General features: G+C 37.8%; 5 protein-coding genes and 1 non-coding gene across 10 annotated transcripts; 1 reads left to right on the plus strand and 5 right to left on the minus strand.

The window, feature by feature from the left end:
- Positions 1 to 2,104: 2,104 nt before the first annotated feature.
- On the minus strand, positions 2,105 to 2,662 carry LOC107610258 (uncharacterized). The gene has a single exon (XM_016312329.2). The coding sequence runs from the start codon at positions 2,660 to 2,662 to the stop codon at positions 2,105 to 2,107; it is 558 nt and encodes a 185-aa protein (XP_016167815.2).
- Positions 2,663 to 5,772: 3,110 nt separating this feature from the next.
- LOC110265588 (telomere repeat-binding protein 5-like) lies at positions 5,773 to 12,317 on the minus strand. Of its 4 annotated transcripts, XM_088496310.1 has the most exons (10): positions 11,979 to 12,317; positions 10,833 to 11,037; positions 9,797 to 10,739; positions 9,494 to 9,700; positions 9,355 to 9,417; positions 9,177 to 9,256; positions 8,746 to 8,987; positions 8,225 to 8,548; positions 8,032 to 8,095; positions 5,773 to 6,301 (listed from the first exon to the last, which is right to left on the minus strand). In XM_088496310.1, the coding sequence occupies exons 2-10, from the start codon at positions 10,908 to 10,910 to the stop codon at positions 6,101 to 6,103; spliced, it is 2,202 nt and encodes a 733-aa protein (XP_088352436.1). In that variant the 5' UTR covers positions 10,911 to 11,037; positions 11,979 to 12,317; the 3' UTR covers positions 5,773 to 6,100. The 4 variants fall into 4 exon arrangements, with proteins under 4 accessions (XP_088352436.1, XP_088352434.1, XP_088352437.1 ...); XM_088496308.1 differs by having other exon boundaries at positions 9,494 to 10,739; positions 11,979 to 12,316; XM_088496311.1 differs by having other exon boundaries at positions 10,833 to 12,316.
- A 2,505-nt stretch (positions 12,318 to 14,822) lies between these two features.
- On the minus strand, positions 14,823 to 18,693 carry LOC107610257 (oxysterol-binding protein-related protein 3C). Its single transcript, XM_016312328.3, has 11 exons — positions 18,475 to 18,693; positions 18,225 to 18,263; positions 17,806 to 17,890; positions 17,379 to 17,495; positions 17,209 to 17,281; positions 16,848 to 16,966; positions 16,490 to 16,611; positions 16,134 to 16,310; positions 15,889 to 16,033; positions 15,612 to 15,790; positions 14,823 to 15,342 (listed from the first exon to the last, which is right to left on the minus strand). The coding sequence occupies exons 1-11, from the start codon at positions 18,558 to 18,560 to the stop codon at positions 15,105 to 15,107; spliced, it is 1,380 nt and encodes a 459-aa protein (XP_016167814.1). The 5' UTR covers positions 18,561 to 18,693; the 3' UTR covers positions 14,823 to 15,104.
- A 1,182-nt stretch (positions 18,694 to 19,875) lies between these two features.
- On the plus strand, positions 19,876 to 21,630 carry LOC107614189 (uncharacterized). 2 transcript variants are annotated; one of them, XM_021108582.2, is made up of 4 exons: positions 19,876 to 20,193; positions 20,524 to 20,627; positions 21,052 to 21,220; positions 21,314 to 21,630. In XM_021108582.2, exons 1-4 carry the CDS (start codon positions 20,083 to 20,085, stop codon positions 21,350 to 21,352), a joined length of 423 nt encoding a protein of 140 aa, XP_020964241.1. In that variant the 5' UTR covers positions 19,876 to 20,082; the 3' UTR covers positions 21,353 to 21,630. The 2 variants fall into 2 exon arrangements, with proteins under 2 accessions (XP_020964241.1, XP_016171908.1); XM_016316422.3 differs by having other exon boundaries at positions 19,883 to 20,193; positions 21,052 to 21,181.
- A 265-nt stretch (positions 21,631 to 21,895) lies between these two features.
- Positions 21,896 to 24,012, minus strand: LOC107614188 (PGR5-like A protein). The gene is made up of 7 exons (XM_016316421.3): positions 23,532 to 24,012; positions 23,362 to 23,424; positions 23,183 to 23,269; positions 22,726 to 22,963; positions 22,473 to 22,546; positions 22,287 to 22,385; positions 21,896 to 22,130 (listed from the first exon to the last, which is right to left on the minus strand). Exons 1-7 carry the CDS (start codon positions 23,775 to 23,777, stop codon positions 22,047 to 22,049), a joined length of 891 nt encoding a protein of 296 aa, XP_016171907.1. The 5' UTR covers positions 23,778 to 24,012; the 3' UTR covers positions 21,896 to 22,046.
- Positions 24,013 to 24,071: 59 nt separating this feature from the next.
- Positions 24,072 to 24,143, minus strand: TRNAG-UCC (transfer RNA glycine (anticodon UCC)). Its single transcript has one exon. It is a non-coding gene; the product is annotated as a tRNA-Gly (tRNA).
- Positions 24,144 to 26,774: the final 2,631 nt, after the last annotated feature.

Raw genomic sequence — 26,774 nt, forward strand, 5'->3', positions numbered from 1 at the left:
CTGGGGTTCTGCAGCACTGGCTTGGTTGTACCGTTGCATGTGCCGAGTCGCGAACAGACATGTCGTCAAGTTAGCCGGCCCGCTTCAGCTACTTCAGTCTTGGATCTTTTGGCGCTTTCCTCAGTTTAGGCCTGCAGGATATGAGACGTTCAGCTGGCCATTGGCCTCGAGGTACTAGAAACGGCCTTATCTGTTTCAATTTTACACACATCACTGCATTTCATTAATAGTCTATTGCATACTCTAAACACATATTTCAGTTGATGTAACACATGTGTATCTTGCAGATGGTCAGGTTACAACCCTTCCGGGAGCGAGAAGGGTCCTAGAGTGGCGATGTGGAGGCTCAGGATAGACCGGTTACAGGACAGGGAGGTGAGTATGCAAGTTAACAAGTGTCCTTTTATAATCAAGCTTTTCTATTTGGTTCCAACAGTTTCCCTGACAAGAATGGCTTCCTTGTGTTGTGCAGTTCATATGGATGCCGTACAGTAGCCCCGACGTACTTCAGGTTTTGCATCCGGAGGTTTTGGAGCCTCGGCATATGGCGTTGTGGCGCTCTGTGACCGCGCTGATCTACTTTGCTGTCATAGAGTGGCATCAGATAGATCGTGTTCTTCCGTAGTTTGGAGGGGTTCAGCCCCTTCCGCTTCCCGCCCTGAACATCGACTTTCTGATGTCCAAGGACGGTAGAGGTGGCGATCGGTGGTTCCCGTCTTATTTGGAGAAGTGGCATCTCTACTGGGACTCTCGTCAGGAGAGTGTGCTGAGGTTCGACGTTGTTGCCGACCCCGGACCGTCGCATGAGTTCCTTGATTGGTGGAGTCAGCATGGGAAGAGGTTCTTGTCTCCGGACACGCAGCTGGGGGATCCTAGATCAGTTCCGGTTCCAGTTGAGGCGTCACAGCGAGGTCCGGGGCGAGTTCCTGACATGGATCGTCCTGAGGACGTGCCAGACAGGCGTAGGGTTGAGAGGAGGATGGGTGTGGGGACACGGCGGAGCCAGCGTGAGTTTAGGTGGCCTGATCATGGTATGGACGATGATCACGACGCCGGTCCAGTTAGAGGCGGACGACGAGCCCAGGGAGGTAGGGCGAGGGGGCATGCTGACCGTGGGGACGACGTCGATCATCAGCATGGGCCCGTTGGCGGGGGTGGTTCAGGGGCTGTTGCAGCTGCGGGTACTAGTACACACGATGGCGGTCATGGGGGTGAGTGGTATGGTACAGGGATGGGTGACGGGGCTGACACGGGTGACGCTGGACTTGGATCGGGCCCTCTTGGACATTACTTCATTGGTGTGCCAGCCGATGACCAGCCTGAGCAGGGGGGTACACCTTGGGTTATCCCGGGATCACAGTGGTCAGACTTTATTGGGTCCGAGACGCTTGTTGGGGATTTCGGGAGTCCACGCTTCCTAGAGGAGATCAGCGCCATCATGCAGGGGGACGTCACTCCCCGCACTGGTGGCCAGAGCTCAGGCACACAGGCCCCGTTAGATGTTGATCTGAACGAGCCTCCATCGTCATCCGGTGGTCAGCAGTTCTGTCTCGGAGGTACCCCTCCATCCACCTTCACCGCTGCATCACAGTCTGTCGTAGGGGTGCCTGCGGCACCCCTGCATGTTGCGCCACCTGCACAGCCTGCCCCGCAGGAGGATGGGGATGACATCGAGGATGAGGAGCCGTTTATCCGCCGAGGTCAGAGGGCACGGGTAGCCCGTCGCTGTGGTACTGGATCGCATCTGTTTAGATGATGCACGTTTCATGTATTTTATTCCTATGGTTCAATCATGTATGATAATGATATGTACTTTCCTTGTTATGTTGTAGTTTATTTACCTATGTTATTTGTTGTTTGTGTTGTGGGACATTGACTATTTATAATCATCGAATCATGAAGTAGTTTAGTGTTTACCTTTGCATATTAAAATTTGCATCGACGGAACTTGTAGCAGTATTCATAATGAAAGACAACATATTCATTACTACTCACAACAATCAAAGTACAATGTATAAAGATCAAACAGTTACATACGTGCTAAGACATTGCATCTAACAGGAAAACTAAAATGTAAATAAAACTAACACAAACTACATGCCCACTAATGGCGTCCTGCCTGAGACGATCCTCCAACCTGTGGGCAACAACGTCGTGTGTGTCCGGGTTGGCGACATAGGCCACACCTCTTTGGTCGATTCGGATCTGCCTCGTCCATATTCGTCCGTATCCTGGTGGATCTAGGACGACCCTCTCTCGCACGCCTCCTGTCAGGGTCCGGAATCACCGTGGGCCCGTCGTAAGGTGGCCAGAAGCCCTCCGGGATCGGAGGTGTGAATCCCATCCGATACACACTGAACACCGAGCTAATCTGATAGACGCTGTGGACGTAAGAGGTCCAGGTGAGCCGTGAGTAGGCACAGCATGCAAGTGCGTGCTGACACGGGAAATGAAGCGCCTGGAAGTACCCGCAGTCACATGTCTGCGATGCAAGCGATACTCTGTAGGTTCCCAACGAGAAAGAACCAGTCGGAGTGGTCTCTGCTACGGTGAACTCGGAGTTATCCCGGTCATACAACGTCACCGTAAAGCACCTGGCCGTCTTCAAGTTGGCCTCAATCGCCTTCACCAAATGCTGACTGAATTGTTGACCGGTTCCCATCTGCGCCTCATCCTCTCTCCCCTTGCGAACAAAGAGTTCCGCAAGCCTACAATATGTTGCCTTCACCAGGGATGCTACAGGGAGATTTCTGACCCCCTTGAGGATTGAATTCACACACTCGGAGATGTTCGTCGTCATGTGACCGAATCTCCGACCCTCATCACGATGCTGAGTCCACAAGGAGTAGTCAATCCGGTTCGCCCAGTCACACATCGCCGGGTCTTCAGACCGAAGAATATCAAACCAGTAATCAAATTCAACCTCGGTCTTCGCATACGCCGCATTGACTAGTAGCCTCCTAGCATCTTTGCCCTTGAAGGTAAGGGCAAAATTAGCCGCTACGTGTCGTATGCAGAATGCACGGTACGCAGATGGCGGTAACCAACCTCCGTCAGGGGCCTCAAGCGCAGCCTTGATGCCGTTGTGCCTGTCCGATATAACCAGCAGACCGGGCTGCGGGGTCACGTGCTCTCGAAGGTGCGAGAGAAAGAATGTCCAGGACTCTGCATTCTCACCCTCCACCAGGGCGAATGCGACTGGTAGAATGTTGGAGTTCCCGTCCTGTGCAATCGCGATGAGCAACGTTCCCCCATACTTCCCATACAGATGTGTGCCGTCAATGCTGACTAGCGGCTTGCAATGACGGAATGCCTCGATGCACGGAGGGAAAGTCCAGAAAAGTCTGTGGAAATATGCTTGAGACTCGTCCACCTGTCCTCCAACTCGAACCGGGCTCGTTCTAAGGACCGCAACACTTCCAGGCATCGTCAGCTGGACACCCAACACCCGCCTAGGGATGTCGTTGTATGACTCATCCCAGTCACCGTAGATGAGGGCAATAGCCTTCTGCTTTGCCATCCATACCCTCCTGTAAGTCGGCCTAAAACCAAAGTGCGCTGCCGTGGCGTTTAGGAGCACCTTTATGCTCATGGATGCGTCAGCCCTAACCATTGGCATAATGAACGACGAAATCACATGATAATCCAAACTCCTGTGGTCGCTAGAGATGGATGTGGCCAGGCAAGTGTGAGGTCCGTTGTACCGTTTGACCTCCCAAAGACCCTTGCGCTTCCGGAGACTCAGTCGAATCAACCATGTGCACCCATTCCCAAACTCGGAACACTTGCCCACATACCTGCGGTGATCGGACTCCAGCACCTTGTACTGTACCCCTCGCCGGATGCTGTAACTCTTCACACTTAGCAGGGCCTCGTCTTTATCCTGGAATTGCTGACCAACCTGGAACTCTGTCAGACCAGCAGTCCCTTCCGCATCTCTAGCTCCGAATCCAACAGCGTGCCCTAAAACCCCCTCATGCCTCATGGCGTCCAAGTCCAATGAGGAAAAATGTGGTGGATACTGCTGTGTGCCAGAGCTAGAACCACCGCCCGCCAATGCAGGACCAGTCGCTCCAACCTCGTCGCCGCTGTCATCCTCAATCGTATCCGGCTCGACGTCGTCCTCATCTGCATCACCCAAGACTCCGTCTCCGACGCCAACCGGTGGAACGCCCTCTAAAGCGTTCGGCATAATATCAAAGGATCTTGCCTCGTCGCCTACCCCGTCATTCAGATCAACAGCAAAAGACGGGGAGGCGACAAGTTGGACCGCTGGCTCGTACACTGGGACGGAGGAAGAAGCCACGGCAGCCCTGGAACTGGAGCCAGCTGCCGTGGCTACATTGGTGGTATTCCGGTTGGAACCCCCTGAGCTGGATACCACATCAATCAGCTTTGCGAGCAACTCTGGTGTCCTCACCTCCGGAAACTGCCTCCGACAAAGAAACATGACTTGCAGGTCCTCATCACTACCAATCGTGAGACAATCATACTTCACCGTATCGTGCAGGATCGTGACTGGAATGCGATAGAAAAACTTCTTAACTCGCTTCGCACCTTCCAGGCCAAGTTTCATCAGCACAGATCTAACAAGGTCATCATAGCTTGTCGTTGGATTCACGACAATACAGAGAGGATCCTTATTTGTGAACTTCACTCCGGAACGAGTTTTCCTCTTAATGGATCCTCTGTGGTGAACCAGAACAACAAAACTCTCCTCACTAGCCATCTTACTGGTCTAATGAGACCAACTCACGCTTAGAACGGTTATATAGAGGTCGATCTCCCACTAATTCGAACCGGCCCGGTTCGAATTATGGTTTGTGTAATTCGAACCGCTTACTCAGGATCTCTCTCTATAATTCGAACCTCCCTGGTTCGAACTATGTGCAGCCAAGGTTCGAACCAACTTGGTTCGATTTATGAAAAAAATTTTGGTTGGAGTTCGAACCACATTGGTTCGAATTACATGCAAAGCTACTCTCCTACTAATTCGAACCACCCTGGTTCGAATTACTAACGTTTATAGTTCGAACCAACCTGGTTCGAATTACATAAAAATAGCTTCTGGCTTATTGCTGAAACGATTTTCAGTTTGGCGTATTTACGTTACACAATTCCAACGTTGGCTTATTAGGGTTTTTTGCCCTAAAAAAATATATATAAAATTTATATTTCATACCATAAAAAATAAGATACATAAAAAATAGTGCAAACATCATTTCTCTTCGTAATAACTCTCTCTCAATATTAGTTACTTCATACCAAGATTTGAAGGTGAAGGGAAAGACCATGTCCCTCCAACTTTGAGCTAATTAGGCTAACATTTATTAATGACCAATGACTAATGACCTTACAAATGACGTATTTTAATTAATAAATAACTCTCTCAATCGAGTGGTTGTATTAACTTGCTTGGTGAGCTGGAAGCTTTGTTGCCTACTGCAACGTTTGGAATTGGAAATAAGAGTATGATTATCTAGGATTAGGAAACTCAATCCCATTATTGATCCGGTTGAATTAGGACATTGCTAACTATCAAATAGAGCAGTTATCCTATTTAGATTGAAAAGAAAATTTTGTAAATTAAAGGGATACTGCAATTTTATAATTATAACTACGTTATGGACATGTATTTAGCTATACACAACGTAAATGGGGACTATACATATATTAATCAAGAAGTATAGACAGACAGAAAGAAAACTAAATACTACAACCTTAAAGACATGAATATAGTAAAAATGGTAAAAGAAAAATATATTAGGAACATTTACATCAAAAGAATTGCATCAGCAAGATCTTTATTGCATCACCCATTTACAAGAAGCAACCTCTCCCTAAAGGGAAAGAACCAAGGTGTAAACAGAAGAGAATGTAAACACATATTCTCTCTCGGCTTCACTTTCTTCCATGTTATCATATATATAATTTTTTTTACATGATAAAGTGACAAACAGATATGTCATCATAATACATATAAAAAAGTTATGGGTACTCTAACAATAACAAAAGGGTCAGAAAGTCTAAACACCCCACCCCCATTTACAAAAGCCACATGGTGCTGTCTGTAGAGTAAGTGTCAACCTCCTATGTATATTTATTGAAGGAGAAGGCAAGTTTGTGGTTGCTGCTGATGTTGTTGTTGTTGGTGCTGCTTGTTGAGCTGTTGTTTAGTTTGGTGCTGGGACCAAAAAGCATGAGCAGTTAGGACCCTATCCAAAAGTTCTTGTGGAACAGGCTCTCCCCTTCTTTGCTGAGGGGATATTCTTGCCGTGTGTACCAGGGTTTTCCATTTGTCCTGCACTTACCCCATAGAAAATGTCACACGCCAACACTTTTGAGCTTTCTCTATAAATTCCACATGGGGAAATGCCAAAACCATACTAAATTACTAATGAAGGTGATGCTGCTCTTTGTTCTTAGGATCCAATCACCATCATTGTAACATTTTGTTTACAAAATAGGAGAATTAGGCAATGACCATTTATGTACATGAAATGCATGTCTGGTTAAAGCAAGAGAGCACTAATGAAGCAATAGCTAACCTAGTATACAAGAAACTACTTGCCATTATTGACACAACAACTAGATTGTTTTTTCAAATAAAAGCTGAAGTGTGACACCCACGTTCTCTTCAACAATACCGAATACGCAATAAATATTAAATAGGAAAAACTACCAAAAGTACCCATGAAGTTTACGAACGCTGATAAAAGTACCCATAAACTAAAGAAATTAACGTTGTACCCATGAAAGATGGGTTCCGTATGACAAAAGTATCCAAATCTTAATTTTTTGTTGATTTTTTAATAAAATTCCTAAACTACCCTACACTCAACCTCAACTCATTTTTTCAACCTTTCATAACTCAATTTGCACCAACTCTTGTCATGGAATCTAAAACTACTCCTACAACAAACCAGACCGAAATCAATGGTAGTGGTGGTGGCGGTAGAAGATCGGACCTCAACCGATTCACTCATAAGTTTATAATCCATACCCAAACCAAATTAATCAAACACCAAAAAATACTCAAAACATAAAAATTTTCAAATCCATTCATCCAATTTCAATTCACTTTAGCAAAACTAGAAATAGAAAAAGCCATCAACCATAAAAAATCAACAAATCCATTCATCCAATTTGAAATTTATTTCAGCAAAAATCAGAAGTAGAAGTAGTCATCAACTGAATCTTCTGTAAATCAATCTCAGCCTTCATAAAAAATAGAAGCAGATTTAAAAAAATAGAACAGTATCATTTTAGTAGTAACTAAATCAATTTCTGAAAAGAAGAAAAATAAAATAAAAAAGTTTTTAAAAAAAGAAATACATTTTTCTTCGCCGGCCGACTGTAATATCGTTAATGGCAGAACCTCCATCCACAATACCGCCTCCCTTTCTTCTCTGATTTCTCTTTACTGAACCCGCTTTCTGCATGCAAGAGTACCACGACCCCTCTCTCTTCTCAGGTGTGCGACGACGGTGTTCTCCTCGGCTGGGTCAGACGCGCCACTATGACGTTCTCCTCGGCTGCAACAGGCGCGCCACGGCAGCATTCTCCTCAGGTTGGGTCACAGGTGTGCGATGAAGGTGTTGTAGTCACCTTAATAGTGAGAGGGAGAAGCAGTGAGAGGGGAAGAGATTGGCGGTAATAGAGTAGGTGGGTGGCGGACGGTAATGAGGAAGTAGGAGGAGAATTTCTGTGACTCTGGGAGGGTTTTTGAGGGATAAGTGAGGAGAGAGGAAGAAGAGAAGAGAAGGAGTGACGATAGAATGGGATTAGGGTGGGGGTAGTTTAGAAATTTTATTAAAAAATCAACAAAAAATTAGGATTTGGATACTTTTGTCATACGGAACCCATCTTTCATGGGTACAACGTTAATTTCCTTAGTTTATGGGTACTTTTGTCAGCGTTCGTAAACTTCATGGGTACTTTTGGTAGTTTTTCCTATTAAATAATCTTTGTGGACTAATAAAATTCGCAATGCAGCTCTTGCTATGCATGAATAATTACACAAGATTTTACCTTCAAATCGACATATGTCCGGTGTTTTGCATTATCAAAAGCTCTAAGTTTAACATCACGCCACCTGATTTGAAAAATAAATTTAAATGAAAATAGGAGATTTGACAGAGCTTAAATCTCTCCTAATAGTTAGTTACTTGCAAAGTAGTTGAGCATGTACACAACTGAACAAACGCTTCAATGTAAATCTTACCTTCCAGTTCCCAGTTTCTCAACTGCTTGAACCAGAGCTTCCACCTCAGCAACAGAAAAAGGTCTACGAATTCGGCGCTGCACAGTCTCGGGTCTTTTTGACTTCTGCGGCACAGGTAGCAGAGATAGTGCTTGCACGCCCATCTCTGGAACAGTAACCAAAGCTCTTGAATCTGCTAGTCTTTTGTAAACTGCTGTGTTGACAGGAGAAAGTGCTGAATCTTGATCACTTTCAACAAGGTTACCTAAACTGGTTACCCGATGCTCGGGTAACACATCAGAACAGCTCTGATTTCTTTGATGAATTGCTGCACTAGAAGGGTACCTGAATAATGATAATCCTTTTAGGAAAAAAACCTGAATATCAATGATTGAAAATAAACTGAAATGGTCACTAGAAAAGACAGTAATCCCCTATATGAAAACAACTCCAAGAAACAATGAAATCTCAACAAAATTGTAGAGGCAAAGGATTCTAGTTCTAGTAATCAGGAATGCATCTGATGGGAAGTTATGCACTACCTTGGTAACGGCTGAGGCTTGTCTACAGTAGGAACATGGCGAGAATCTGCAGCACATAGAGGTGTTGGGCTTTGAGAAGAAATAGGCTCCAGGGTAAAGCCCAAAGCATCCAGCTGTTTATCATGAGAAATTCCTGCTTGAAGTAGAGTTTTACTATCATCCCTAACCTTTTTCCCATGGAGAATCACACCGACACGCAATCCACCTCCAAGTACAGCAGTCACTGCCTCCATCACTGACCTCTGCAGACCAACATGTTAAAGAGCTGCAGACTAATTTATTGATGTGGACAGATGCAATATTGATGATGCCATGTAATGGAGAAGCACGAGAAGAATACACATAATTATAAACAAATGTCATCCATCATTAAGATTGAATACGGGATAGGATGATATATTTTTAGGGCACAATGTAATTTTTTTAAATACCTTCAAGGACTCAATGGTTGCAGTTTCCGGTATCTCAATGAAAAGCTCGGGCACTCTAAACGATTTGATCCTAAGGTTCACTGATTAAAAGAAAGACATCTTTATGTAAGAACCCCTTTGAAGACACCAGTCAAGTCAAAGAGCACATAAAGAAACACTCTCTCAATCTTCCCCCTACCATGAGAATCTTTAGATCCTAATGAAGAGTACTGATGTGTTCCTAGGGAAGACATTCCAGTGTCTGCATCAAGAGTTGGAATTCATTTAGCAAAATACTTTGTGCATTAAATTTGAATAGTTGGAAGACAGAACAAAACCTTTGTGCGTCCCATGAGATGTACTAGAAGCACCATTTTTCTTGTCATAAGTGCCACCACTTCTGACAAGTTCATTGGAATTTGAGAAAGAGCCACAGTTGAAAATTTTCCTCTTTTTGAAAGGAATATTCATTTCAGATCTTTGGCGTTTATAAAAGTTCTTCCTACTGGTGTAAGTTTCGTTCAAATTTCCATTCATAACCTCAACTAATATGTTTCCAATTGAAAAACAGATTAGTGAACAAGAACAAACAGCATGAGATACAAGAAAGCAAGTAATTACATAAATAAGCATGAACTCACCACTATTAGAAAGTGTATCATGTTTTGACTGTTGGGCCACTTTACAGTATTTAGCTGCCAATGTTTTCCTTATACTCTGATCACCTATATGACTAATTGGCCTAAAGGACTTTGTTTCGAAAGAAGGGTTATCACACCCTGAAAAGTTTTCGTCATCATCTCTACTAACTACAGGCACATTGTCATAACCTTCAGACAATGTGCTATAAGGCATGTTGTCAACACACCCAGACAACTTGGCATTGCCACCTGAACTTAACTGTACAGGAGACTTTTCGCCCACGGGATCGTCCAAGCAGCGCATCTCAGTTGAAGTAACAACTGGTGCCTTAGCAAACTTATGCAGCTCATCCTTTACTTTACTTACATCACCACCTAAGTTGCATCCAATAGTATCTGGACTTCCAGAAGAACCTAATTCAACTTTGCTACTAAGACCTAATTCAACTTTGCTAATAAGATTTTCCACTTCATTATGGTTTTTTTCATCCGCCAATCTCTCAGCACCAAGCCTCTCCAAGCAACTGGAATTGGCCACCATTGAAGCAACATGTGAATTGCCATCAATTTTAGGATGTGAGAGTTCCTTAAAATGGCAATTTTCACTTTGTACTTCTGTATTTGACAAGCATTTTATGTCACTACTTCCTTCAACATAAAGCTCGGCTTTGAATGGCTTATCTGCATTCTTGGAATCATCTTTAACAAATCCATGCTCACATCTTCTGTGACAACCCTCGTTGGAAAGCTCAGCTTCGAATGGTTCACTTGCATCCCGGCACTCTTCTTTAACAAACCCTTGCTGAATCTTTTCCGAAGATTTATCCCCAGATGTGAGTGGATGCTCTTTCTCTTGCAAGAACAACTTGCCAGCTACAGTTGCCAATAAGTCAAAAGCACACATTTGATTATCTTCCACCCTTCTTTGAAATTTAGCCCTCCTCTAGGAAAAATTTAAAAAGGAAAATTATATGGATTGTTTTCACAATCTGTGACTAAAGTAATCAGCCCAAAATAAGAAGCATAACTTATTTACCCTAGCTGAACGAGCTCGCCGCTTGACTTGCACTTGGTGGCCATTAAAATCATAGTCTAGCCTCCTCTCTAACACCATATCTAAGGAACCATGCCAAATATGTATCTATCAAATGCAAAATCTCAGCAACCAAATATCCATTGTCAAACAAACGCAATCTTTGTGTGTTGCTTGATCTTGACCACACCAGCCTCAACTGAAAAGCCTGTCAAAGTAAACTTTCATATGTGACGACTCAGATACTAATCTTCCCCTACACCAATGCTTGGATTGGATGTCAGGGTATCTGGTGGGTGCATCCCAACAAGGTGAAAAACTAGATTGGCTAAAACAAAGGATCAGATCAAACTCCAATTTCAAAGAACATCTTTCACATAATAAAATTTGTTGTGCAACAATAATCCAAGTGTGTCTCTCCAAACTTTATGATAAAAGGTTAACAAATAAAGTATTCATAAAAATCTCATCAAATGGAAGATAAGTGCAAAACACTAAAACATAACCCCTTTGCACAAATGAGTAAACAAAGTAAAATGATTATGACGAAGACACAAAATAACTCAGCTCGGAGCAACATATAGTTTTTACTTCTTTGCGGAGACAGTGTGTGTGTGTGTGTTGTGTGTACGGACTAAAGAGAAAATGAAATTATCAGTGAAAGAAGGGGCTTCCAAACGCGACCAGATTCAAGACACGTTCACGACAAGAGAACTTAACAGAAGAATTCCGACCAACATCACAAAAGCGATATAAATTCTCGGAAGAAGACGGATCTAAGAAAACAACCAATTCACCCGCCAAAAATAACACCAGGACGTTAAATTACCCGCAAAACCACAGATCAAAGCACACAAACCCGAATTCACGAATAGATGAAGATCAAACAAAAGCAAAAACAGAGAGGCAAAACACGAAATGAAACAACACGTGGATTATGAGAAAAAGTAGATATATCAGAGGAAAGCTTTGTTCACGAGCTGAAAATTTCATGAATCAGAACCACTAAACAAAATCACACAACTTCATCATCAAGCAACGTCATCCCAACCCCCAAAGGATAAACCTTGCAGCTCAAAATCCTCAAGAAAGAAAAAGATGTTGTGTCTCTCAGACAAAACCCGCTAAAAGCTCAAACATGATGATCACCTGTTGCCCAAAGATCAACACTATGAGGCACCGCAGAATCGAAATTTCGGCAAATTTTTGGAATTTGGAGGCAAATGTGAGATCGGGAAAGAATTATCAGAGAATTTTCAAAGCTTTCACAAAATGGAGAAACAGAATACATACAGTACTAGGTTTCCATTATTAAGAAGAAGAAGAAGTTGATTTTAGACGGAAGGCATTTTGAAAATGGTTGGGTTTTGTTGATGATGTGTGATTGGTGTTCTCATCTCAATCTCAATCTCAATCTCAATCTCAATCTGATCTCTGTGTTGTGTAATATGGATCACCCAAAACCCTCTGAATTTCTGAAACCCATTAAAGTGTTTTTGCTTAAACCCCAGCATTTTATAGCATTGACCACGTGTTACCGGATGTATCGGTGATGTGTGGGTTGGGGAACCGGATATAGCAGGTTAATGGTGAAACACATCAAAGACCAGTTCCACGCAATTGGATGACCCTGTGACCCACTTCCAGTGGGAGTGGAATGCGCTTTCTGATGCCGACACGTGTTGCTTCATTACTTCCTCTGCCTCCTTCTGATCCGCTCGATCGTGAAAAACGCTCGCTCACATTTCATTTTTATTTTTATTTTTTTTTCAATTTTATTTCTTATTTTTTATTTTGATTAGAGTTTTGATGATGTCCTTTTGAATATAAAAATAAAATAAAAAATAAAAAAATAGCATGTTTCGTGAATTGGATAACATCGCGTAGAATATTACGGCTTTTAAATTCCAGTGGCCAAGAGTCGGTTGTGGATTGACAACAATGACAAGTACTTGAAAAATAATTTTTTAATATTTATTTATTTTTATCATATAATTTTATAATCAATTAATATATCATCACTCAAAAAGTGTAGTTGCTTTGTAATTTTTAGCCTATATTAGTCTTCTATTTCTAGTCTAATAGCAAAGTCTAGTTGGAGAAGAAATGGGTTCGAAATTTGGTTCATAAGTGGAAAAGAACTTGTGTATTTGATTAATTTTAGTGTTATATGTCTATTACTTATTTAAATTAAAAAATAATAAAATAGAAACTATCTTCGGCTCAATTTTTTGGATATATAAATTCTGTGTGTTGTGCATGGTTATGAAAGTAGATAGTATTAGATATGAATATGAGAACAGTTTTTTTTGAACTATGAAGCGAAGAAAACGGAGTGTCTAATTTCTTTATTAAAAAAAATTAAGAATACAAATCGGATGGTTCGATTTGTGTGGGAGGAAAAATCGGAGAGTCTGATTTGTATTTTTATTTTTTTTATTTTGTAAACAAAAATCGGATGATCCGATTTTAATATTAAAATTTTTTTAGTTGTCTAAAACACAAATCGGACTGTCCTATTTATATACTGCAAATCTTTATAATTTTTTATACACAAATCAGAGAATTCGATTTGTTCTTGACACCACAACTACGTAAAACATTCATACACTCCGTAACTACGTTCTACACCACTTCTTCTTCCATATCTAAATTAAAAAGTGACTATCTTCGCAATGACCCATACACTCGGACATAGTAAAATGAATGGTGCGAACAAAAATATTCTGTTAATACTTTCATAACATAAAACAAATTTTCATACTTTTAGATGCGTCACAACTTATAAAGCAATAATAATGCAGGCTAGTTGATGATTATACACCCATACACTCAAAAGATAAAACATCATTCATTTATTCAAAACATATCAAATACGCATACTTGGTTAATTCTCGTATCTATATATTAAGTATATTTTGGATATAATATTTATTGATATTTATTTGATACTTATATTTATTGTATTCAATCGTATTTTAATAAAAAAAATTTTAAATATATTCAGACACATCTAAATACTATTGTTAATATTGTAAGAGTGAGGATCATATGAAATTAGTCCTACATAAAAAAAAATAAAAAAGAATAAGAAATTTATAAAATGAGAGACTCATAAATTTATTACTTTAAAATTTTAAATATGTCTAATTTTATTCTTATCATATATCTTTAAAATAAATTTAAAAATAATATATATTACTAATTATTAAAATAAAAAATATCTTAAATACTTTATATTGAAAGATAATTGTACGCGCAAGTTCAATTCATCAAGACTGATGCCATTTATAAATGCTATGATTTCTTCTCAAATTTTATACTATGAATTGCCATGCGTGACTTGTGTGTAAGCTGTAATAATAAATTTCTGCATTCCATTCTTCAATATTTTAGTTTACAAAAGCTATATTAATAGTCGGAACGGGGAAGAATGAATTATGAAGTTGAGGGAGTAGATCATTTTCAATGAAAAAAATTTGGTCAGTATCAATTGTGATTTTTTATTTTTTATTATTTTCTTTCTCATATTTAATTTTGACCCCACTTATAAAATTAATAGTAAAAGATCACACTATATTTCTTTAAGTGTTAAAAAAACTGGAAAGAATCAATTTCCGTTAAAAAAACTGGAAAGAATCCATTTCCTGAGATTGAAGGTGACGTAACTCAATCATTAGGTAGAGTTTGAAAATTAATTACTTTTGTTTATATAAATTGTTATTTATGTAAACATAAAAATTAAATTTATTATTCGTTTAAAATCTGTTCCCTCTATTCATTCAATGATTATTTAGATAATACTAGCTATTAACGAAAGGAATTGTTTGGTGATAGATTAAAACACGATTTTTTTTTTCCTTTTTCTAAACATATATACTTTTGTTTCTGTCAACTTTCTGATGTCTATTAATTTCTCTATCTCAAGACATTAACCAAACGTTATCTATATAGATTGAACTGAAAAGGAAAAGAAAATATATATATTCCACCTTCATTCAAATTCTTATACCACCAGCAAACTAGATAATAAATTAAAAGCATATGTTTATGATGATTATGATAATTACCATACAATAATATACATAATAAAACATGTTCCACTCTTTTTACAGAAACTAATAGCATTCTACATCACAATTATAGATCAATTAAGACAGAATAATGAACTGTAGTTACCATACCATGTACACAAGTCAACAACCAGAAAAGGACAGATATTTTCCACTATCTCAGGCTTTCCAAAAGAGAGAAAACAAAGTACCGAGGACAAAATTATGATGGTGGTGGATACTGCCATGGGTTGAATTCAACGGATTTATTATCAACCTCATCAGTGGCTGAGCTATCTATAGCAGCCCTATGCTGAGTGTATTTACCATTGTATTTACAGATTTCCAAGTCACCCCAAGGAGTGGTTGCCACTTCTTCAGTTATATCAAACCACTTTGTTTTGAAGGTTTCCCCTTTGGCCTCCCTTATTTTCTTTTCAGCACGCTGCCTCTCCTCCAACCTGTAAGGTAACAGACACAACCTTATTACACATGCAACGTAAGGTGAAACTCAAAACATGTTTTTATGGTCTTGTATAGCCTCAGTGGGGAACAGATCACAGATCACAGATCACAGATCAAGATAACATAAATTTTCGGTCTTGTTTCGGTACAATTACTGCATGCAAAACTATATATCAGTCAATATTGAGTATTGGTTGTAGGATGGTGATGGTTTACTATATTTCTGAAACAGAATACAAGGAGAGTGAAAGAAATGGTAAGGGACCTGCTCTTTTCAGCACCAGATTTGGTTATGTTACCCATCTCAAGTGCATATCTATCTGGGCGTAAACGGGAGTCCGATGGCAAGAGTTTTCTTGGAGCTGTGTCGAAACTGTTTAATTTGTGCGCAAAATATGTATAATCAAATTTGTCATCCTCTGGAACATCAGCAACATGCCACACCTGTGCAGTCAGCATGCTTAGCTTGGAGAATTTGAGCTTTCACCATTTAACTTATCAGCAAAATAAAAAGCATAATGTATGAAATCAAACTCACTGACCTCTTTCAATTCTGTACCTGGACGAGGCTCTCCTTCCAAATCACAAGGTTGATATTGCATTGACTCATTCCATTTCCCAGTTATCAAAATTTCAGGCTCCTCTGCAGCATTATAAACATACCCATCTACCTCATAGCGACCAGCCCTGCAAGATAATATTGATATTGATTGATAATAGCGGAGGAGTGAATGACAAGTTAAAGTAAAATATAGAAATATGAATAGCACAACACTAAGTTTCTTACCCAAACCATCCACATGGTTGAAAGTAAAGTACAACTTTTTCCCCAGTTGTCAAATTTGTCATTATCATTTCCCCAGGTGACTCAATCCATGTCCGTCCAAATATCAGGTTATTAACCTTTGTAGGAGGTGGCACCAAATCTAAGATTACACCATCCCTCTTGAGAGTTACACGTGTCCTGCAAGCAATCATTCACAAACATAAAACACTTTCACCACCAAGCAAACTAGGATGTATTTAAAAAAAAAAAAAAGAACAAGTTGATTGCTTAAAACATCAAATTAGAGGTATCATATCGCATAATCCATATTCATGATAAATAACGCAATTCGTTGAACAAATGCAACACATGATCACCTTCCAAGAGGATAAACATCCAGAGAATTTCCCAAGAATTTGGTTTTCAACTTCGAAGTGATATCATATGTGAAATGCTCATTCTCAGCATGCCCAGCACTCATTGGGGGATGATGACTAACCTGAAATTTAAAAGGGGAAAAAAGGCATCGTTTGAAGATATCCAATATAAAGGAAATAAAAAGAAAGCATCCGCGAGAAGAATACAGGCAGTTCTTCCAAATGCTAACATACATAACAAAGAAATCTGATCTGAAAGTGAAAGTGAGGGGGATAGAGAAAAGTTTTTTTTTTTTGGGGGGGGGGGGGGAGGTGGAGGCTCCCATGAAGAACATATAATTGAAATTAGAAAAGATACCTGTTCTGAAAGAAAAGTGATTCCACCATGGTTAACCATTTCATAGGTCTCTCCAAGGATTGGATTAAAAGGCTTCCATGTTCTTTGGTATGCATAGTACACAGATACAGCCCATGATGCTGTGATGATTAATGAATTACAAAAGGTAAAGAAATAGTCGTAAAACACATGCATAAGTCATATCAATAAAATGTTTAAGCTCAAATGATTTACATTGTTGATTGATCACATGTCAACACTAGTTAAAATGCTACATAGAGGTTCTTGATTTCATTCACCTAAATCTTTAACTATTCCTCCACTATCTCCAAATAAAATAAAATTCTTGTATAGAAGGATTAAAAGGAGAGAAAACACTCACATGCATACACAAGCCGCATGTATGGATCCTCACACTCATCTGCTTTATCAAGCAAGTGGGAGTACTCCATCAACTAGTCCAAACACTTTGAAGTTCAATCAAGCAGCAAAAAAGAAAAGAAAAAGAAAAAGAAGCAATTGAATGATGGTAAAAATTGAAGCTTCACAAACCTCGGCCATTTTCTGAAGCATAGTCATAGGTTCAAAGATAGTAACTGGTAGCGTTACCAGTGATGTCACATCTGCCCCAATGTAATTTTTCATCATTTTGAAGAAACTATCTCTTTCCTGTGTAAAGAGAGCCAAGTCAAGGAAAATAGAGAAAAATGCTATCCGAACCTACTATGTATGAGGCATGTTCTAAAGAAAAGACAAAAGAAAATAAAATAAAACCAAAAAAAGAAATTATAATAGGCAGCACACTAATATGCAACAATCAACAAAATCTGAAAACAACACAACATAAAAATAATATAAAGATTAAATGACGAAGGACTATGAAGATCGTACTGTGGGGTTGAATATTTTTAATGCTTGAGCAGGTCATAAGAAACAATGCTATAATGAAAAATGAAAAAATAAAGAAAGAAATAATCACCTCCGGTTTAAATCTTCCTTTTTTAGCTTCCTCTGCTGCATCATCTTTTCCTCCCTCGGGATTTATGACTTCTAATCCTTCCAAACTAGAATGATAGGAGAAACACACATAATAAGCTTACATTGCACTTAAAACCACATCCTTCCAACTAATATTAGGAGTCATGATCATATCGAGCTTCAAGTAATACATAATCGACAAACGCAAGATATGCTCTGCTACCATAATACAATTGATTACGCCTAACTCATCATTGTTATAGAGATTTGAATAAGAATCAACAAAAGCAATCATTTAAACCAATAATTGTGATAAATGTAGTCAATCAAAATCAATTATTCAACTAACGATATATTAGTGGAATTATCCCAAATACAAAGTAAACAATACGCTTTGACTTGGGCGAGAAGAGCACTTACTTGAGGCGTTCCGGTGAGTGCGATCTACTCGATTCCCGCCTACAAAATTCAATTATTTATATTATCCAAATCAATAATAATAATAATTTGAATATTTATGAAATTGTTTTATAATCAAGGTTTGAGTATCAGAGGAAATAGAATGTGATATCTACGCTATAAAGTTGCGACCAATTTGAGTGACAATGATGATCGTAACAAGAGAAAATGCAATAAAACGATTATGAATATTCGAACAAAAAACAATTACCTGGCGCTGCCGAACATGGAGGACATGGAAGCGAAAAAGCCCGTAGATTTGGTCTCAGGCGGGTCAGTAACCGGGAGGTTACTCATCTCTGTATTCAACCTTACCCTAATTAGCTTAGCTTAATTGGTAAGATGAGGGTGAAATTTTGAAACTTTTGGAAATAATGTAATGTGCGTTGAAATGAAAATGTGGGTGAATGGAATGGAGAGAGCCATGAGAATGAGAATGAGATTGAAGTGTTAATGGAAGAAATGAGAGACACGCAAGCACGCTACGTTTATGGCGCGAGTGCTTAGGAGTGATGGAGCATGGATCGATTTTTACGCCCGCTTTTATAGCATTTCATTTCATGTGTTTGACTTTTTGTCATCTCGCCTCATAAACGGTCTCATAAGGCAAACTCATTTCATAGCATTCCTTTTTTCGCTTATGAGATTCAGATATATAGATAGCTTCCTACTGTTTTTAGAATATCAAAAAGTACTCTAATATTATTTAAGTAATTATCACAACACTAAATTATGTAACCTTTTAATTATATTCTTAATATTTAAATAGAAAATTTAAATATATTTTTTTAAAAATATTAAAAATAAAAAATTAAAATATTTTTATTTTAAATTTTAAAAGATAATTATAAAGATTAGTTAAAACTAAATTTTTATATATTATTTATAGGATCAAACTTCATTAGAAAAAAAATATTCTTAATTTCACAAAAATATTATATATATAATATCTGTTATTTCACGTATTTTTGTTTTGTATTAATTTAGTAACTGTTTTTTTGTATATGTAGAATGATTATAATTTCACTTAAAAGTTTGAAAAAATAATTACTTTAATTTAAAAGAAAATATTAATTGAGAGTATATTCATATTTTACTTTATAAAATATAATAGTAAAAAGTGTAATATTCTCTGAAATTTTTAGTTTGAAATGTTTAGTGTTTATTTGGACATCATTATTTTGATAAAAAAAATATTTTTTGATAAAAAAATATCTTTTTTATTTTTTAACGTGTTTGATAAACTTTTAGTAATAAAAGTAAAAGTATTAGAAAAATAAAAAAATAATTTTTTTGAAAAATTACTATCTACATCTTTTTTTTAAAAAAAAATATTTTTTATATAATAAATAAACAAAAAAATATTTTTATATTATTATATTCAAACATAATTAATATATAAAAAAAATTTTTTACATAAAATATTTAAATATAAAATTATTTTTACTTTTTCATAAGATATTTAAAATAAGATAACTCAAAAATTTTTTTTTTTAAAGATTCGCTCAAACAAGCCTTTAATATAGTTTGGATAAAGTGAAATTATTTAATTTCTATTAATAATATCATTGCTAAGCTGGGAGAATAGAATAGAACAGTTTATAATGATAGAGAATTAAATTCTGCATTGCTTATATACTGCAAATTTTAAAATTCCCTCACTCATTCACTTCACTGTTACTTCCCTCTTTCTTCAGATTCCTTATACACAGAGAAGAAATTCAACCAACCGAACCCTAATTCCCTCACTTCTCAATTGCAACTTTGCATTCTAGCTCCTTTTCCAACATTCCTCCGTCGTCGTCGTCGTCTTCTCAGAATGAAAGAAGCTAAATCTGCTAAAGTCAACCACCAACAGCTGCTCCAGAACGCTCATCTCTCTCCTTCCAAATTCGCCAAATTGCTTGACCCCGAAGCTTCCTGGGACAAGGTTACATTTTTCTTCTCCTCCCCATCCATGCGAGCTCTTTTCAGCGTGCTAATAGTCTAAGTCATTATCTTTACGCTCACTGTGTTCAATTATTGCCCTTTGCTCCATTGATTCGATATAAAAAAAAAAGAGAGGTTAAATTGTTGGTAGTGTGCTTAATAGTGTTGGATTAAGTGCTGTCAGCTGTATGATGCGGCAACTAAGAAGTAATCATAGTGAATATATCCTTTCAATGTACATATTTTGTGAAAGAGGAATAGCTGAATTTTTTTCCTATTATGCTAACCTCGCTTATCTGTAATATTCTGTGTTCTGTCCCAATCCAAGTAGGATCAAATGGGAGAGGTGCTGCATTGGATTCGACAAGTGCTCGGTCTTGTATGTGGATTACTTTGGGGTGTCTTCCCATTGGTTGGGGGAATTTGGTTTATCCTGTGAGTATTTGTTTTATGATCCATTCCTTAATTTCATATTCAAGTTGTGTTTTATGTTCTCTTTTCATTTTTGGGAAGATATCTAGTGAACCTATTGACAGAACCGATTCATGATGTTAAGCTACATTGATCAAGGGAACTTGTGTTGCATAAATTGATCCCTTTTGCACCATCATGTATTATTTTGATTGCTGAGACTTTAGTAGCTATAAAATTTCCCCATGGCTTTCGCTGTGTTTCTTTTCCTGGTAGTTTCTTTATTGTAATTTATAAGGCTTGATTTAAAGGTCACATTGCACTTGTAGCCTGTAGGGCATCTTCAGTATGATGTGAACAATCCAATACTCAGATTAACATTTTTTAGAAGTTTGATATGATGATATCGATGGTTTCTTACGCCCTCATTTATCCTTTTACCTTGCAGTTTTTTAGCGATGTCCTCCGGGATTATATATGGTTACTATTCATTAGTATTGAAGGTCGATGAAGAAGAGTTTGGCGGCCACGGAGCCCTCCTTTTGGAAGGGCTTTTTGCATCTACAACACTCTTCCTGGTAGTATACTATCTTGGTCTTTACTGTGTATTGCAGAAAGTGAGGTTTTTTCCTTTTTGTTCCCGAAAGACAAGATTAATTAAGGCCTTTAACTAACCTTTCATCTGATCTCTCTTTTCCCCATCTATGCAGCTTTCATGGACTCTAGTTTACAGTTTGGCACACTTTTGAGTTCTGTTTTGATGGGCATAGTAAGTTCCGATAATATGTCCAACCATCAGTGACATGTTATTAGATTTTACTTGATTCTTTGTTGGACCATAGTTAGCTTGAAACCAATGATAAAAATTGTTGGACCATAGTTGTGCTATACCTTCTGTGTAAAAGAATGTTCTGGTTTTGCGGAGCATTAGCAAATTGCTTCTGCTCTCCATGTTAAATAGACGCTTCAATTCACCTCGAAGTGTTGTAACAAATTACGAATTGCAGAATTTAACATCAAAATTATGTTTATTCATCCATGAAAGAAACATGATTCAAGGGCAAATTCGGAAGGATACTATGAAGTTATCCTCTTTTTGACGTGTAATGCTTAGAGAAATATGTTTGTGACCAATATAGCATTTCTCTTTACAAACTTCAATTCAAACACACACTTAGTAGTTAAGTTTGCTAAATCAAAATAGGATTCAATTTATTTATTTTGGGGTATAGAATCTCGTTCAAATTTTAAGTCGCAGCTTTACTTCCTCACAGCAATTTGTACCAGCGATATGATTAAAGAAATCAAGACTCAAGCTATATTAGATAGACCCAGAAAGATGTTAACACTAACACAACCAAATCTAATGAAATTAAGTTCCCAATAATTAACATGGCAATTCCTTCCTTAACTATACACATTCATATATAACCGGAAGAAAATTTATAGTTCCCGTCGGCGTCGTGATCTGCGAACAAGGTAGATGCGGCCATGAACCCATTGTCCACCAAATCTTGAACTTGATTTCTGCAAAATGATACCACCATCTGTCATGCAAAGAGCATAATACGGATACCTGCTTCTCTTGCTTTCCAATCTTTAAAATACCAGTCTAGAATTATGAACACCCTTTGCAAGGAGTAATGGAAAAAGAAGGCAAAAGAATTATTACTAGTTTATTACCTCAACTTTGGTGAGAAATTCTAACAAGCATTCACACACATGGCAATTTGATCTATGGGGTAAGTCATTAGCCTTGTCCACTGTCACAAAGGCAAATACCTGAAAGAAAATTAATCCAACTCAGGTAGCACAATTAAATTAAAGCATTAAATATGTTTAGTATAGAACACATACAGAATGACTGACCTCTTCTCCACAATTTGGACAAGTACCCTTTAGTGCCACCAAGCCATTCCTCCACAGGCTCTGAAGCGCCTTAACTGAGAAAGCATCCGTTAAAACACATAAAAGCTGTGAGATTTTGAGTTGGTCTTTGCTCAGCCATCAAGGAATTCGTTGAATTAAACCATATGAAAGGGCTTGTCACTTGAGCTATTGATTGGAGCACAAGTTCGAAAACTAGGACCTTTTTCAGGCAGCAACAGCAAAAGTAATATACCTGAAGCTGAAGCAATAGGATATCCAATGGCAAAACCCAGTGCCATTAAGATAAAGCCATTCAAGGTGAAGAGAAACTCTAGTCCTGATGCCTTGCTACCATAGGATGATCCTGGATTGAATGCACTTTGATAAGCCATGCTGACCGTGTACCATATTGACCCGATACATGCTGAGCAGCCAAATGCAAGGATCAGAGCCCATGTTGAGGCCAATGCAAAAACCATAGACAGATCTTCCTGCCCTACATACATGATACATCCACATCACTCTATATTCAAATGAAGAAAACCCTAAAAGAGAGATAACAAACATGTATAACACCACAGACATTTGAATAGAAATACTGAATCATATCAGACATAAACATCAACATTTTCAGCTACATCAAGAGCATGAGATAATTTGGGAAGTGCTTTGAAATAATCTGAACTCTGTGGAGAAAAGAATGAAATGACCTCAGCATCAGAATAAGTTGATTGCCTCCTGATACTGCATCGAGGATACTTGACAACTGACTTGGAACCATACCACCTAAGCTTCAACTGCATTGTTTCCATAAACTAAACCAAATTCAGTGTCCATAAATGGTGTCTATTAATCTAAAACTGAAGCAGAATAGTATAATACAACATACCTCTACTCTATCAAACATGTCATCAATAATCAAAGGCTCACCACTGTAATATGCATCTCGTGCCTATAACAACAAACAGGAAAAAAAAGTACAATTCCAGAATCAACATTTAATATTTAAAAAAAAAAAGGCTCAAATTTTGAATACAAGTAGTGATTTTGAGTCTGTACTTGGGAGTAAAGAGCTTCGAGGGTTTCTTTGCTGGCGGTGTCAATAGGGCCAACGTATATGCAGTAAGGTCCACGGGGATGCTCGTCGCAGGTGATGGCGGAGACGGAACCGCCGCGGCTTTTGGAGGAGGAGATTCCAGCAAGGGAGAGCAGAGAACGGCGGCTGTTGCACCTTGTGGTTCTGGAAAGTTCCACGGCGGTGGATCGGACGGCGTTGGCGGCGAAGGAGGTGCTGGTGCCCGCCATGACGCCGCTGCAGTTATGAATTTTGTTACGCTTTCGAAAATGGATAGGAAGAGTGACGGACAACTAACTGACACGGCGGGTAGTTGGGAATGTACGATACTGCCCCTGATTTCGTTTTCGTCCTCATTTAAGTGATTGTTTGGTTTGGCGCCTAATTATGTGTTTTGTGGCGGCACGGAATACGGATTACTCTACTAAGTAATTAACCTCCCTCATTGGTGCTCGCGTTTTCGATAGAAACAAGTCAAACAACATTGATTGAAATGAAAAGAAGAAAGATGTAAAGGAAAAAAATGCATTTGCCGGGAGTCGAACCCGGGTCTATTGCTTGGAAGGCAATTATCCTAACCGTTGGACTACAAACGCTTTTTGATAGTTTTTAAGATATTAATTATAAGTTAAAAATTGATCTGCAATTGTCAACATATGAAAAAATTGTAAATGAGTTTTTACTTGACAAACAAAGATTTAGCATATCTAAAAGACTAAAACTCATCCCTAATGCTCGAGGAGTTGTTTCTACGATAGAATGATACTGTAATTAGGATTCAGGAGGCTAAGTTTACCAATTTTTTTTATATTAATATGGCTAATTTAACCTAACACTTATAATTATCAAAACCAAACAAGTAATTAATCCTAATTAAAATACTTAGTTACTATTTTAATTAATTAACTCGATAATAATTAAATAAATAAATATATAAAATTATAAAAAGATTATCATAAATAAATTATGAATTTAATTAATATATGTTTTTAAGACATATAATAAGTTTATTATTAATGAAAAGTTTTAACTTATTTCATTTAAATATTTAATAGATATAGAATAAATACATTGATAACTTAAATTTTGTGTATTTTCAATAAAAAAAAAATTTTATTTATAATCTTATCGTATCTATTAAAATACATGATAGATAAACTATTCTAAAAAAATGTATACATTTATTATTGTATCGAACACCATAAATATTCAAAAGTTTACTCTTATCAAGTGCTCTCGTGCTCGTGCATCAATGCATGCACACACCCAGAATAAAAAAAATAAGAAGAGTATAAAAAAAATTCATCCTAAAGCACATTTATATGTTTTATATTCGATAAAATTTGAATTAAATTTTAAAGTCGTCTATAAACTTATAATTGAGTTTTGAATTTGTCTTTAAACTTAAAATTGCTTTAAATTTATCCTTGAATTTAAGAACGATCGTCTTTAAAATATTTTTGGGCAACAAATTAATTACGTAATTAGACAAAAATTCTATATTTATAAATATCATCATTTTTTTCTGACCCCAAATACAATTAAAGTGACATCCTTTTAAATATTGAGAAGGTTTAATGTGTTGGTGTTAATGTTTCTCCATCTTTTACGAAATCTTTTTTTCTTCTCCTAATTCTTATAGCTAACTCGCAGCAGGAGCAATTTCTCAACATAGAATCTCTTAATCGAATAGACACTACAATTCTCTCACCGTTGGAATTTTATGCCCTGTCTTTTTCCTTTCTTTTCTAAGTCCTCTCCCACCGGCTGTCGCTTCTGTGTTGTTGGACTTCTCCCTTCTCTCATATGCAATAAATCGTGAAGAAGAACAAGATCAGAGGCACATGAAGGAAGGTGAGATAGAGAAGACGCTCTCATTGTTAATAATCTCTCTAAAACATATTTATGTAATATGTTAATTCCTAATATATCCTTCCTTCAATTTTTATAAATAAAAATAATTTAAAAATTATTAATATTTTTAGTTTTATACAACAAATTTAGTCAACATATTTTAAAGAAATAACAAAAAAAATAAAAAAAACTAAACCACCATAATAATTACTCAAAAAACAACAAACTCCTAAAAAAAATTTATGAACCCTAATGAGCTTTTAACGGATAAATCAATAGTTTAATATGTCACATAAATTTATTCTGTACAAAAAAAATATTAATAACAAAATTAATCAATTTCATAAAATTAAAAATCTATGACCAAAAATAATATTTTTTTTGGGTAAAGGACAAATTCGTCCTTGACCTTTTAAATCGTGGACTTTTAACTCCCTCAAGATTGGAAAATACAAAACGACCCCTCACAAATCAAAACGCCATACAAACCGGTCCTCCCATTCAATTTGGTGTCCAACACGTAACGGATTCTTTTTACCTGACGCCTATGTGGCGTGGATATGCGCACGTGTCTTCAGGATGGTAGTAACGGGACTGACGTGGTGCTAGTGGAGAAAGTAATAGAACATTGTAGTCCTTGGGCACTCGCACGACGTCGTTTTTGGTGTGTGCCCTATTTCTTCAAATGGAACCCTGTCGCCATAGCCGTTGTGATTTGTGTGAGAGGTTGGGGGTGGTGGTACTGCGGAGTGGTAAATGGCCAGCAATGGAGCTTCATCCAGCGCAAGACGCGTTCCACTACCGTCGACCGTGAAATGCGTAGAAGCTGCAGAGGAGAAAGACGACATTGCTCCGAGGTGTAGATGTGGAGTGTACGCCATATTGTACAAATCGAGGACGACGACAAACCCCAATTCTTAAAGGTAAGTTGGTGGTTTTATTTGATTGATTTTGATTATACGAGCGTAAGAAGAAGTTATTTTTATTATAAGTTGGTGATTTTTTGTTTTGCCATGATGAACATGCAGCTGAAAAATCTCAGTCATTGCAAGTTCTTCTTATGGCTAGATGACCATGTTTCAACAGTAAGAGTTTTAGACAAGTTTATGACTGAGAACGAGGTTGATGATCTGAAACTGTATCTTGGGAAGAAGGTAGTGGAACAGAGACTCACTGATTTGGAGAAGAAGCTGTTGCATCTAGAGAGGAAGAAGAATGTTAATTTGTATTTGCTTATTGTTGTTGTTGTTAGTGTAATTTTGAGTTCTGTTGTTGCCAAACTTAGCTGAAAAGTGGAAAAGCGGTTTAAATTATGCCTTTGAAACACAAGTGTTATATTAAATTATACTTTGATGAATGATGATATGCTGTTG

The sequence above is a fragment of the Arachis ipaensis genome, chromosome B8 (genome assembly GCF_059453495.1).
Source record: "Arachis ipaensis isolate K30076 ecotype BB chromosome B8, ASM5945349v1, whole genome shotgun sequence".
NCBI lineage: Eukaryota > Viridiplantae > Streptophyta > Magnoliopsida > Fabales > Fabaceae > Arachis > Arachis ipaensis.